The sequence below is a fragment of the Manihot esculenta genome, chromosome 3 (genome assembly GCF_001659605.2).
Source record: "Manihot esculenta cultivar AM560-2 chromosome 3, M.esculenta_v8, whole genome shotgun sequence".
Classification (NCBI taxonomy): Eukaryota; Viridiplantae; Streptophyta; class Magnoliopsida; order Malpighiales; family Euphorbiaceae; genus Manihot; species Manihot esculenta.
In genome coordinates this window covers 16,163,373-16,178,318 of record NC_035163.2, presented here as the reverse complement: position 1 = coordinate 16,178,318, position 14,946 = coordinate 16,163,373, and the positions used below count along the sequence as shown (strand labels likewise).

At 34.5% G+C, this 14,946-nt stretch overlaps 2 protein-coding genes across 3 annotated transcripts; both read right to left on the bottom strand.

The window, feature by feature from the left end:
- Positions 1 to 292: 292 nt before the first annotated feature.
- On the bottom strand, positions 293 to 3,446 carry LOC110610477 (aminoacylase-1). 2 transcript variants are annotated; one of them, XM_021750412.2, is made up of 5 exons: positions 2,684 to 3,446; positions 2,267 to 2,529; positions 1,805 to 1,942; positions 880 to 1,128; positions 293 to 598 (listed from the first exon to the last, which is right to left on the bottom strand). In XM_021750412.2, exons 1-5 carry the CDS (start codon positions 3,327 to 3,329, stop codon positions 485 to 487), a joined length of 1,410 nt encoding a protein of 469 aa, XP_021606104.1. In that variant the 5' UTR covers positions 3,330 to 3,446; the 3' UTR covers positions 293 to 484. The 2 variants fall into 2 exon arrangements, with proteins under 2 accessions (XP_021606104.1, XP_021606105.1); XM_021750413.2 differs by having other exon boundaries at positions 880 to 1,119.
- A 474-nt stretch (positions 3,447 to 3,920) lies between these two features.
- On the bottom strand, positions 3,921 to 7,631 carry LOC110610478 (aminoacylase-1A). The gene is made up of 5 exons (XM_021750414.2): positions 6,869 to 7,631; positions 6,448 to 6,710; positions 5,492 to 5,629; positions 4,515 to 4,751; positions 3,921 to 4,254 (listed from the first exon to the last, which is right to left on the bottom strand). The coding sequence occupies exons 1-5, from the start codon at positions 7,497 to 7,499 to the stop codon at positions 4,141 to 4,143; spliced, it is 1,383 nt and encodes a 460-aa protein (XP_021606106.1). The 5' UTR covers positions 7,500 to 7,631; the 3' UTR covers positions 3,921 to 4,140.
- Between the last annotated feature and the right edge of the window lie 7,315 nt (positions 7,632 to 14,946).

The following is a 14,946-nucleotide window of genomic DNA, read 5'->3' as shown; positions in this document are numbered from 1 at the left end:
CCTTCTTCAACTTATTTTTTCATTATAAACAAACAGGTCAAATTAATTTTAGAGCCTATAAACTGATTTGATTAGCTTATAAGCTAAGACAAACTCCCCAAGTCTTTATGTATAATCAGGAGCTATGTATAGAGTTCTCTAATTGACTGAAAAACATAAATTCTATCCAAATTTTCAGTCTCGTCATCGTTCCATGAAGAATCTTTTTGGGGTTGATCTAGGAAGATTACATTACAGATGCATGATTAATCTTCTAGGAGCAGCAGGAAAAAACTTAAATGATGCAGTTGAGTTGATAAATCAAATGCAACGTGAACTAGTTCCAATAGCACAAACCCATATCCTGAACCAGTTCTGCTAGTGTCCTGTTTGGCCTAGTTATTGATAAATCACCAGCAAATGCATCTAATCTGAATCATTATTTTACAAGAGCAGAACTTCCATAACATATGGGCTTGAAGATGGATAATGGTCAGGAGCTATTTCATAGTTCATCTTTCGTGACTTCATTGCTGGCATGCTCAACATAAGATGCATAAACTTTAATTATTGACTCGTAGATCTCTATGCCTTTCAGGTATTCAGCTTTGTTCAGGAACTGCAATAAGGTAGAACACATGATGGTTACAAAACACAATCACTGAATGCATAATAAGCAAAATTCTGAGCCATGTAATCTGCAAAATCAATTGGTAAGAAAGAGGGAGAGAGATGCCTATGAATGGTAACATACGGAGATTGACAGTAAGACAAGCCCATCTATCAGATTATATTCCTTGGATTCACCATGACAAACAAGTGAAGAGCCAATGGAATAAGAAACAATTTGCATATTATTTGACCACCAGAGGTATCAAATACCTAATATTTGATTAATACCTCATTATGATCATGCAGAAGAATAGGTGTGTTTGCCATGGGGGAGAAACCAATTGCTGGTAGCCCTTGTAACCGGAAGTAACGAGAATCCGTGGCAGCAGGAAAGACCTCTGGTTTACCAAGTTTTCCATTAGCTTTTCTGACAGCCTCTTCAAGCAGAATCCACCATGGGTTAGAATCGTCAGTCTTTGTAAGGAGTGGCTTCCCAAAGTTGTCGTAAACAGTGTTTTTCTGCTTAAACTGCCCAAGCTACAAAAATAATTAGAACAATTTGCATTAAACGCTTAAAAAGTTGTTCCTAGACACATGCACTACATATATCTGATACCATATTCAAATGCGAGCCTTTTCCATTACTATAATCATATGTCCTTATACACTGTACCTTCAGATAACAGTACTTACTGATAAGCACTAACTTTAAAACAAAAAGTCAAGTTTACTATCTTCCACAACTCTTCAAGTATATGCATCAACATATTCTCAAAAGAATCAGATGGCTTTGTGCTCTTGTGTGGGCTCTTACTACTAGCCACACTGAACTGAAAAAAGGCCACTGGTCAATGCTAGTCTCATGAAAAATAATCCTAAATATGGATATAACATTCCCCTTCAGTTTCATAAGGAAAAAACGAACATTTGCCCCTTCCATTTTCTATAATATTGGAAATGGACAATCTCAACTCCTATAGCACGTGTAGGTAAAATAGAATCTCTTTAAAGGACACTACTAAATATAAACCAAAAAAAAAAAACATTCTGCTAAATGATTTATGCAACATCAATGCATTTCTATGCAGAAACTATCATTGGTAGCCAGACATGAACAAAGAAACTCTGTTTCACCTCTCTTCTTCTTTTTTTTTTTTTCCACATGCAAGACAACTAGGGATATTAAATGTTTTTTCAATGAGTTTATTAGCACCTGGTATGTCATATTGCGTGAAACAGGTGCCCATTCTTCAGCAATTCGCCTTTCTAGAGCTTCAGGATCAGCAGTTGGTGGAATTCGAATATCAAAACCTGCTTCTGCTTCAGATGGCTGCAAATTCATGACAAATCCCTGGAAGCCAACCAAAAGCAATAAATCACTAGGATAATGATGGCTTGTGTAAGAAAGCAAATAAATTACAAAATATTGCAGATCCAAAAAGTTGTTGCCAAGAAAATAATTTAAGGATTTCAATTCAGTAGTCCAACTGTTCAATCATTGTCAATAATTTTAATCCCAAGTTTGAAAATTTGTGAGGCCTTTAGGTTCTTGTTGAGCATAGCTTGTTTCTAATATCCTAAGATCACATACAATGTTTTCTTCATCAAATGTTTAAGGGTATTTACCAGAAATTTTCCAGATGATAATTGTAGCAAAACGCATGGAAGAACTTACAGTTGGAGATGGAGTGCCAGCCTTAAGAAACACCATGTTAACAGAAATAACCTCTCCCTCCTCCTTCAAACCAGATTTCACCAAATCAAACTGAGAAGCCCGGAATCTCCTCACACTCTCAATGCTTTTCAAAAGATTTTCCATTGCACTATTGTCATAAAGCTTAGCTCCATGGCCTGGCGCCCCGTTGGCCTTAATCACCAGCCACCATGGACTCCTCTCTGCATAGAACGGCCGGTAATTCTCAGTGGGCGATGCTAATCCTGTTTTCAAGATACACCACAATAACCAATAAGCTTTAGCTCAATACTACAGTTTGAACTTTGAATCTCGAAGCAAACCAATAAAAGAAGTGGCAGAACAATACATCATTTCAATGAAACAAATAAAGAGACTAAGTAAATTAAAATCAACCACCTTCATCAAGCACTATTCCCACATTCATGGTCTTGAAGATATCAGAAGCAGAAAACTTCTCAGCACCATCATGGCCGCCTATTTCTTCATCGGGGGCAAAAGAGAGGTAAATGGACCGAATCGGCTGGTACCCAGAAGACTTCAAGCGGCGGACAGCTTCCAGATACTGCATACCAACGCACTTCATGTCCTGGGAGCCTCTAGCATAGATGTTACCATGGGAATCAAGGTGTGCGCCGAAGGCAGGGTAAGCCCACTTGTGCTGCTCGACGGGGACGACATCAGTATGAGAGTAAAGGAGGATAGAAGGGAGGGTAGGGTTAGAGCCCGCCCACTTGAGGAGAACAAGTGGCTTGCCATCGACGAACTCAATGGATTGAGATTCAAGACCGATGGATTTGGCCTGGGAAATGAGGAAATCGGCTGCTTCTTGATATCGGGGGCTGGGTTGGGCGGTGTCAATTTGGAGGTATTGTTGGAATCTTGATATGATTGATGATGATGAATCTTCGGCTAGAGCTACTGCGGGATTTGGAAGGTGTAAGCAAGTATTGAGGAGGAGTACAAGGACGAAGAGGAAGAAAGAGTGGCTAGTGGAAGAGAAGGAAGTTGGGAGTGGACAGTCCATTAGAATTGAATGTCTCATACTTGCAATCCAACAGGGCTATGGTGGCGCAGGGAAAGTTATTACCTTTTTGCATATCTGAGCTTAGATGGGTCTATCTTTTTAGGTTCTTCTTCCTCGTCATTTGACATTAGAGCTCTAAACCATATATATATATATATATATAGTTTATATGGTGAATTAGTGGGCAATTAAATGCATGATCCCAATTGATTTAAAAGGTAGTCAGAATTAGTTATTTTTTTTTTAAATGAAAATTAGAGATGTGAAGAGTAAAATTTGAAATCTACTTAATCTTTGGGAATCAATCATATGAACATACCATCTGAACATACCACTTGGCTAAGCATGCTATGAGTTGAAATCTTTGGGAATCAATCAGATGAACATACCATCTGAACATACCACTAGGCTAAGCATGCTATGAATGAAAAATGACTGGTATTATTAAAAAATAAAACAAATAACTAAATATATTTTACATATATCTTAATTTATAAATTCAGAATTTAGCATTTAATATTGCCTGATAAATCATTTTGCACAATAAAAATGGTACTAATTGATTATTATGGAATTAGATATTAATATATTTTTTAAAATAAAAAAGAGTAATTAATAAATTTTTTTATAACACAGAATTTTAGCTTATTATTATTTGTAGCATTACGAAGTTCAAAGAGCACAAATCCATACCCTGAACCAGTTCTGCCAGTGTCCTGTTTGGCCCACTTATTTGTACATCACTAGTACATGCATCTAATCTGAATCGTTATTTTACAAAACTTCCATAAAATATGGGCTTGAAGATGGACAGTGATCAGGAGCTATCTTATAACTCATCTTTGGTCCCTTCATTGCTGGCATGCTCAGCATAAGATGCATAAGCTTTAATTATTGACTCGTAGATCTCTACGCCTTTCAGGTATTCGGCTTTGTTCAGGAACTGCAAGAATGTAGAACACATGATGGTTACACAACACAATCACTGAATGCATATTAAGCAAAATTCTGAGCCCTTGTAATATGCAAAATCAATTAACACAGAGGGAGAGAGATGCCTATGAATGGTAACATGTGAAGATTGACAGTAAGACAAGCCCATCTGTCATACATTCTTAAATTCACCATAACAATCAAGTGAAGAGCCAATGTGAAATTATTGACCACCAGAGGTATCGAATGCGACTATTTTATTAATCATACCTCATTATGATCATGCAGAAGAACAGGTGTGTTTGCCATGGGGGAGAAACCAATTGCTGGTAGCCCACGGAACCGGAAGTGACGAGAATCCGTGGCAGCTGGAAAGATCTCTGGTTTACCAAGTTTTCCATTAGCTTTTCTGACAGCTTCTTCAAGCAGAACCCACCATGGGTTAGAATTCGTCTTTGTAATAAGAGGCCTCCCAAACTTGTCATAAACAGTGGCTTTCGACTTAAACTGTCCAAGATACAAAAATAATTAGAACAATTTGTAAAGCAACCTAAACACGTAAAAAAGTTGTTCCTAGTTACATGTATCCGATACCATGTTCAAAAGCGAGCCTTGAAGATAGGCATAATATCTATCTTTGATCAGTATCATAACCATTTGTTCATATATACTGTACCTTCAGATAACAGTGCTTTCTGATAGACACCAACTTTAAACCAGAAAATCAAGTTTACTATCTTTCACAACTCTTCAAATATATGCATAAAAATATTTGCAAAAGATTCAGATGACCTTTGTGCTATAGTATAGGCTCTTTCTACTAGCCATACTGAACTGAAAAAAGGGCATTGATAGAATAGAAGTTAAAAAGTGTATTTATGCTTAGCGCGCCATCTCATGAAAAATAATGCTAATATAGACATAACATTCCCCTTTAGCTTCATAATGAAAAATGAACGAACTTTTGCTCCTTTCATTCTCTGTAATCTTGGAAATGGCCTACCTCACTCACATAGCATGTGTAGGACCATAGGTAAAATGGAACCTCTTTAAAGGTAATTACTAAATACATATAAGAAAAAAAAAACAAACTTCTGCTAAATGATTTATGCATAAACATCAATACATTTCTATGCAGAAACTATCATTGGTTTGCCAGACATAAGCAAAGCAACTGCATTTCTTTTTTTTTTTCCTGATACAAGACAATTAGGGACATTAAATGTTTTTAGTGAATTTATTAGAACCTCATATGTCATATTGCGTGAAACAGGTGCCCATTCTTCAGCAATTCGCCTTTCCAAAGCTTCAGGATCAGCAGTTGGTGGAACTCGAATATCAAAACCTGCTTCTGCTTCAGATGGCTGCACATTCATGACAAATCCCTGGAAGCCAATCAATAGCAATAAATCACTAGGATAATGATGCCTTGAATAAGAAAGCAAATAAATTACAGATGATTGCAGATACAAAAAAAGTTGTTGCCAAGAAAATAATTTAAGGATTTCAATTCAGTAGTCTGACAGGGATCTAATAGGGCAGACGTTGCTCCAACCCATTGTTGCAACCCTGTCCTATTGAATCCATATCATAGTCAGCAGTGCTGAATCATAGTCAATAATTTTAAACCAAAGTTTGTAAATACGTGAGGCCCTTGGTGAGCATAACTTGTTTCCTCTAATACTCCATGTCTTCATTTTGCCATGCTGTATCTATGTCCATGCAACACTTAATGGAATACGAAATCAAATATGTCAATGCAACACTTAATGGAATACGAAATCAAAAATGTGTACTTAGAGTGACATATTTTTACATAGTTAATAGAGCGTTCTTTTCCCTCAAGATGGTGATCATGTATTTAGATAAAAGATAGTTATTTGGTTGTATTTTAGATGATGTATTTTATTGTATTTGATTATCTATATAACTTTATATTATTTTATTCTAGTTTATTTTATATAACATAAGTATTTAAGCATTTGTGTCTAAAACCATATCCTATATTTTCTTTTTAGAAAGTTGACAAGTCAGACACAAGGATAGGAACCTATTTTTGAGAACCGAATCCAAGTCCAAGTAATATATCTTGTTGCTAATGTCCTAAGATCATATATATAATGTTTTCTTCATCAAAGCTTTAAGGGTTTTACCAGAACTTTTTCCTGACGATAATTGTGGCGAAGCACATGAAAGAACTTACAGTTGGAGATGGAGTGCCAGCCTTAAGAAAGACCATGTTAACAGAAATAACCTCTCCCTCCTCCTTCAAACCAGATTTCACCAAATCAAACTGAGAAGCCCGGAATCTCCTCACACTCTCAATGCTTTTCAAAAGATTTTCCATTGCACTATTGTCATAAAGCCTAGATCCATGGCCTGGCGACCCAGTGGCCTTAATCGCCAGCCACCATGGACTCCTCTCCGCATAGAACGCCCGGTACTTCTCAGTGGGCGAAGCTAATCCTGTTTTCAAAAGATACACCACAATAACCAATCAGCTTTAGCTCAGTACTACAGTTTGAACATTGAATCTCGAGGCAGCCCAAAAAATAATAGAACAATAAATTACCCCAAAGAAACAAAATAAAGAGATTAAACTAAGAAAAAAAAAGGTTAAATACCTTCATCGAGCACTATTCCCACATTGATGGTCTTGAAAATATCAGAATCAGCAAACTTCTCAGCACCATCATGGCCATTTATTTCTTCATCTGGGGCAAAACAGAGGTAAATGGACCGAACCGGCTGGAACCCAGAAGACTTCAAGCGGCGAACAGCTTCCAGATACTGCATACCAACGCACTTCATGTCCTGGGCGCCTCTAGCATAGATGTTGCCATGGGAATCAAGTTGTGCACTGAAGGCAGGGTATGCCCACTTATGCTGCTCAACGGGGACGACATCAGTATGAGAGTAAAGGAGGATAGAAGGCAGGGTGGGGTCAGAGCCAGCCCACTTGAGGAGAACAAGCGGTTTGCCCACAGCGAACTCAATGATTTGAGATTCAAGGCCGATGGATTTGGCCTGGGAAATAAGGAAATCGGCTGCTTCTTGGTACCGGGGGCTGGGTTGGGCAGTATCAATTTGGAGGTATTGTTGGAATCTTGATATGACTGCTGATGATTCATCTTCAGCTACAGCTACTCCTGGATTTGGAAGGAGTAAGCAGGTATTGAGGAGTACGAAGAGGAAGAGGAAGAGGAAGAGAGAGCGGTTAGTGGAAGAGAAGGAAGTTAGGAGTGGATAGTCCATGAGGCTTGAGTGTCTCACACTCGCAATGTAACACCAACAGTGTTAGGGTGGCGCAAGTGAAGAACCGTTCGCTCTAAAATCTTATAACTAGTTTTGAACGCATTTACGCTGCGTCAAAGATAAACTAGAGAACATATATTTTTAAGTAGTCGAATAAATAAGTTGAAGACAACAAGATTTGTGAAGTGAAATGACGAAATAGCTAACATAAATAGGTTGAGTTTGTATTATATATATATTCTCTCATAAGAATTTCACTTCCTCCATTTATTGTATATGCGTATTATTCACGCTCTTAATTTAATCTGTTTAGGAGTTTATGGGCTATCTATAATATATATATATAAATGTGGAAAGGAGGGGAATAATCGAATTTTCTGTATTACTTTTTTTATATATATTATTTATTATTTTTATTTAATTTAATATAAAAAATAAATATTAAATCTATTCAATATTTTATTTAATTTAATATAAAAAGAATAAAAATAAATATTAAAAAAATTTCTATTCAATTGAAAATTTTCTAGACATGGTGAAAATTTTTTAAACAATGCTGAATCACGTTTTAGATATTTATTGTTTAAAGTAAATATTAAAAAATTTTCATTGTGAATTTTTTGATATTTATTTTTTAAAATAAATATAATTTTTTTTAATATTTAATTCTAATTCATTCTAAATTCAATATACCTGAATATTTTATATGACGTTGAATAAAAGTCTAAATATATCAAATCAATCAAAGAGAGAATTTTTACTATTTCAGTAGGGCTACAAAAATTATACAAAAGCAATTTTGGCTATAGAGATTATACCTCATGATTCATATTATTTTTTTTATAGGAAATTAAAAATGCAACAATCATGTTTAAAATATTGTTGAAATGTTTAAGATGGCTGTCAGCTTAATAAGCAATTTGGAGAATATTCGAGCTTGAACTTAATAAAATAAATCCTTCGTTGTAAACCTACAACTACACCCGCTAATAAGGGTAAGCATTCAATCGGTTCGATTCAAAATTAAACCGAACCGAATAAACTGAAAAATTAAAATTTTAGTATTTATAAAAATTGAACTAAATCGATTTTGGTCAGAAATTAAATTGAATCAAACCGGTTTGATTCGATTCGGTTTGATCGATTTTTATTTGTAATAAATTTTTTATTTTTTACACTTTATTTTTAATATTTTAAAATTTAATTAAAATATTTTAATTTGAATATAATTTAATTTCTCTATATTATTAAAAATAACATATTATTATCACTAATCGGTTCGGTTCGGTTTTTTAATTTTTTTCTGATCAAAATCAAACCGAATCGAAATAACCGAAATTTTTGAAATTAAAAACCAAACCGAATTGAATAGAAAACTGAATTAAAATTTTAAATTAATTCGGTTCGGTCAATTTTTTCGATTTGAACCAAATACTGCTCACCCCTACCTGCCAAATCAACAAATAGTATCATTTTGAAAAAATCAAAACCTCAATCATGTTGTGCAATGGAATCACGTGTGAAGGACAATGTTGTCTAAGTTCTTTAAAACATGCTTGTTCGATGAAGAAGCAAGATTGTTATTCAGAGAATTTCCGGAACATTATGTATGGAACATAGATTTTGGTCCAAACGGAAAGCAAAACAAGTAATAGGCCGTGTAAATGCAACAAACCCAATAGAAGGTGAGAGGTACTACTTACGACTGCTTTTGAGTCATGTAAGTGATCCAAAGTCATTTGATGACCTACTAACAGTAGAAGGTGTTCAGTGCTCAACATTTAAAGAATCAGCCATTAAAAGGGAACTACTTGAATCAGACAAGAGTGCATTTGAATGCATGAGTGAAGCAATCACATTCTAGATGCCAAGAGAGCTTAGGGGGCTCTTTGTCACAATTTTAGTATATTGTGAGCCAAGACGTTAGGGGATTATGGAATGATTACTATGATGCCATCTCAAAAGATTTTAAGAGAATGCATGAAGACTCTGCAAAAATGCAACTCTTATGCACATTAAAGAGCATAAACCATCACTTGGAAAGCATGGGAAAAAGATGTAAATAAGTATGATTTACCGGTGATAATAGAAGATCAATCACAATATCCCATGAATCACTCAAAAGAAATAACATATGAGAAGACAGTAGAAATACCACAAGATGACATCGATTCAGTACAAAAATTAAATATTGAGCAGCTACATATAGGACTGAGCAGTATTCGGTTCAAATCGAAAAAACCGATCGAACCGAATTAATTTTAAAATTCGGTTCGGTTCGGTTTTTAATTTTAAAAATTTTGATTATTTCGGTTCAGTTCGGTTTTGATCAGAAAAAAATAAAAAAAATCGAACCGAACGATTAGTGATAATAATATGTTATTTTCAATAATATAGATAAATTAAATTATATTAAGATTAAAATATTTTAATTAAATTTTAAAATATTAAAAATAAAGTGTAAAAAATAAAAAAATTATTAAAAATCGAAACTGATCAAACCGAATCAAACAAAATCAGACCGGTTCAGTTCGATTCGGTTTGACCAAAATCAGTTGGGTTTTCATAAATACTAAAATTTCAATTTTCGGTTTATTTGGTTCGGTTCGATTTTGAACCAAACCGACCGAATGCTCACCTCTAGCTACATGCATATAAATCCATATTAGATAGGGTTGTTGTAACATCCCAAAAATAATAATGATAATAATAATAAATAATAATAAATAAAAATGAAGAGAAAAAATTAAAAAAAAAGATAAATTAAATTTTAATTTAAAGACAAGTGGCTCAATTGTAACCATTTAAACAAATGAATTTTGTAAATAAATTAAAAAAAAACAAAAGAAGAAAATACTAAAAGAAGAAACCTATCTTCCCCACTTTTCTCCTTCTTGCCGTGAACAAGAATGAAACCCCATTTCTCCATCTTTTTTCTTCTACACCAAATTTCCACCTCCAATCAATTATCCATTTTCTCCCAACACCTTTTCAAGGTAGAATTTGAAGAAAAAGAAGAGAAATCATAGAGAAAATTCAAGGTTGAGGAAGAGTGAATAGTAACCAAGTGTTGGCAAATTTAAAGGTATGTTAGGGGTTTTGATGTAGGAATGTTTCTTATTATTTTCATGTGAATATTTATGTGGGATATTGCATTAATATGATTTATTTGTTTATTTTTCAAGAAGAAGAAGTGGAAGGGAAAAGTGGAAACTCCGAAGGGAAGTGAAAGGAAGATTAGAAAATTTTAAGTTTGTGGAAGATTTTGAAAGGTTTAAGGTTTGTGTTCAACTTTATTTGAATAAATTCAATAATTTATTAATTATATTTTATTTGAAAATTTTACTATCTTAGTAGAACTAGATCAAGTGAATAATATTTTAGTTATATTGCATGACCAAAGTTTGAAGAAATAATAAACTTGATAGATAGAAAATTTTAAAATTAATATGTAATTTGACCAAAACTCACGTTATGGACCAAGTGGAATGTCTTTAATTTCTTTGATAGGGATGTAATTTGGCTAATATATAGTAACAAAAAAAAATTATTAGTCTAAATAAGGAATATTACTTTTTATATGTTAAACATTGTAAATTAATTAAATTAGAGTTGAAAGAAAATTGTTGGATAAAAATAAAAATTAAAAGAAAAAGAGAAATGAGATATAGTGTATCGTGATAAATAGAAAACGATATTAGATTAAATAATAATAATAATAATAATAATAGTAGTTAATTAATTAAAGTTTAAATTATGAATTTGTAATTTATGTAGTTAAGTTAAATTAATAGATTTACATGATATAACAATGTTTAAAAGCAGAATTGTAATATGATAAAGTATTATGGTTTGAATGATTGAAAGTTATACTATATTGAAATTTTTGTCCCCATGTTTAAATGTAGAAATTATTTAAAGTCCGGTCCTAGTAAGTTTGGCAGGAATTGTGAGTTAGTTTAAGGATGTGACATGCCATATACAGATCTCGCAGTTCTGCACTACAATTAATTGATTGGTACTCTACAGGTACGGCTAATATACTCTACCGCTACAGTTTAGACTCTTTTAAGTCATACAGTTATTTGGCACTTTGTGCCCTACAAATATAATTCTCTTATCTGGCATAACAGTTCCATTTAAATTTATAGGGGCAAAAAAAATAAAAAAAATAAATAAATAAATGTATTAAGAGAAAACAAAATTTTCTATATTAAAAAAAAACTATGAAATAATAATATGATTTAGAATTATTTTAAATTATTTGCAATATAGTTTATTGTCATTTGTTTGATTTATTATTAATAAATAAATTTTGATTTGAATGTTTTATTTAAAAAAAACAAATTGAGCACCACTAAGTAATTTGCTTAGCGCGTAGGAATTTATTTTTTATCGCGCATGTTGTAGATCCCAGGAGCAGTAGATTAAGATCTACATTAACCCAACCAGAGTTATATCATTAACTATCTTGGGGTATATTTTGTAAATTTTATATAAAGTTAATTTTGAAAATATGGCATGTACATAAAGTTTTAGAGATGAAGTTGTATATGGTTGGAATTAGATATATTTGAAGATTTTAATTTTGGTGTAAATATGAGTTATTAGTATAAGTTTTTGTATTGAGATTAATGAGATGGTTTATGAAGTGTTTGATCTGAGTTGAAATTGTATTGATATTGAAAGAAGTTTGGGGGTTAAGGTTTTATATAAGTGTGATATTACTATTTATAGGTGGAATTAAGCCCATATTTCAGGGGAAACTCTGCCGGATTTTCGATAAAAAAAGGGCCATGAATTATATGATATAAATTAAAGTAAAAATAAGAGAACTGTTATAAAATGTGATGTCTCTGACTCGGTTAATTAAATAACCAGGTAGGGGGTATTACATTCAGTGGTATCAGAGCAGGTTTAGTCGACTCTAGACAGTATGTGGGTAAATAGTTAGGTATAGGAATATGTACATGCCATATATATTAAAGATATGATGTAACTCTGATGTAACTCTAACGCAGATCTATTTTATGAATTTTAATATTATAGGATGACTCAAGAACGGAGATAACTGCTTCAATTCGGAGAAGAGGTAGAAAGTCATGTACCGACTAAGGCCATTGGCCATGCACCGCCACAGGTTCCTCTTGGTGCTAGAAGGCCAGAGCAAGAGGTCTTATTAAAACAATTAAGAGAGATTTTCAGGCAGGTGGCCAGAGTAGCTCAGCCAACTATAGTTCCACCGCCGGCTCTTGCACCAGCACCAGCTAGGCCGCCTAATGATAAATTGAGAAAGGATGATGCTATAGAATTTAAAGGACGAAAGGAAGATGATGCATCTGCAGCATAATATTGGTTGCAAAGTACAGACAGGGTTCTTTAACAGTTACAGTGTTCTCCAGAAGATAGTCTAGTATGTGCAGTGTCACTACTGAAAGAAGAAGCATACCATTGGTGGGACACTGTGGCACAAACAGTGCAACCAATACAGAGGACATGGGAGTTTTTTTTGAATGAGTTCAGAAAAAGATATGTATGAGACATTTATATGGAGGAGAGAAAAAGGGAGTTTATCTATTTGAGGCAGGGACGTATGACAGTAGCTGAGTATGAAAGAGAGTTTATTAGATTGAGCAAATATGCCAGGGAGATGATTCCTAAAGAAGAGGCAAAATGTAAAAGATTTGAGTAAGGGTTAAACACCGAGATCAAGATGCTTCTAGTTGCCCATCAAATCAGAGATTTTTCAGTACTGATGAATGCAGCCTTAAATGTAGAGAAAGTGAGGGAAGAAGACTAGAGTAAAAGATAAAGGAGTCAGCAAAAAAGGACTTAAAGTCAGAATCAGAGTCAAGGACATATGATAGCTTTGCAGGGCTCTAGTAAGAGACAGAAAAGTTTTCAACCTACTAGATCAAGCCAGTCTCAAAGGCAGGGCCAAAAATCAGCTCAGAGTTTAGCAACTGGGTCTGTTCAACAGACTACTTCTGTGGCCAGTTCAGGAGGCTCAGGAAGAAGTCTTCCACTAGAGTGCAACCACTGCAAAAGGAGACATACTGGTACTTGCAGATTGCTGACGGGAGCTTGTTTCATATGTGGCTCTATGGATCACATTATGAAGGATTGTCCTAAAAAGCAGACAGCCTCAGCACCAGCAACAGAAAGAATTGCACCAGTAACTCAAAAGACTAGAAGCAAAGGTAGAAGTGAGCCGATAAGTACCTCTAGTCAAAGAGTGTCAGAGACTGTGGACAGACCAGAATCTAGAGCACCTGCCAGAGCCTATGCCATCAAAGCCAGAGAGGATCAGGATTCCCCAGATGTTATCATGGGTATATTTTCTATCTTTGGCTGGTCTGTCCATGCTTTAATAGATCCTAGTTTCACTCACTCTTATATTTGCATACCTATCACAAATAAAAAAGAACTACAAGCAGATATACTAGACCAGGATATAGTAGTAACTAATCCTCTTGGCCACAGTGTAGTTGTCAGTAAAGTATTTAAAGATTGCCCCATCTTGATTCACGGTCACATTTTTCATGGAGATTTGATTGAATTATCTTTTCAAGAGTTTGATGTGATTCTAGGAATGGCTTGGCTGTTTAGACACCAAGTTATAGTTGACTGTAGAAAGAAGAGAATCACGCTAAAGACAACAGAAGGTGAAGAAGTAGTAGTTGTAACGACCCGAAATCGGACCGCTACCGGCGCTAGGATCCAGATCAACTTAAGGTCGCCGGGACCCGTAGCAAGCCTAACATACAACCTGTCATACCTGATAAATCCCATACATGATCAAACATTTATATAAAAACTTTAAACTTTTACATCTACCAAGCTCGACCTGTGCATGCACTAAACTGAATACATAAAAACTCCCATACTAGAGCCCTCATCAAATGCTTTAGTTGGGTCAACATTATATATATCAAGCTTGGTTTACATCACATTAATAAAACATTGTATAAAGACCATGTATCAAAAGGGATTAACCATAAACTCTAGGGTCAAGCACAATACTAATCCTTAATACAATTTTGTACAATATCTTACATTATATTACATTATTTTTCATGTCCACAATTAACTATTACATACATCAATTTTTACTCTTGCTGACTTCCTGGTCTATCCCGAACCTGGGGGTTAAGGGAAAGGGGTGAGCTACTAAAGCCCAGTGAGCAGAATAGTAAAATAATATATTAAAACACATGCTTTCATGGAATGCATCACATCACAAACAACTCACATCAAGGATGGACTTGTCACCAATAGCCCTCTACATAATCCAACAGTGCCAGGGTGTAGAATGGGCCTCTGGTCTTTCCCTTAACATAACATAACATTCCACTTGTAATACCCGGCTAGACTCCAGTATCGGAATCCCTACCGTCCGGTGGGACCTCGGATGTCGGAAACCTCTAGAAGGGTAAAACTATGAATT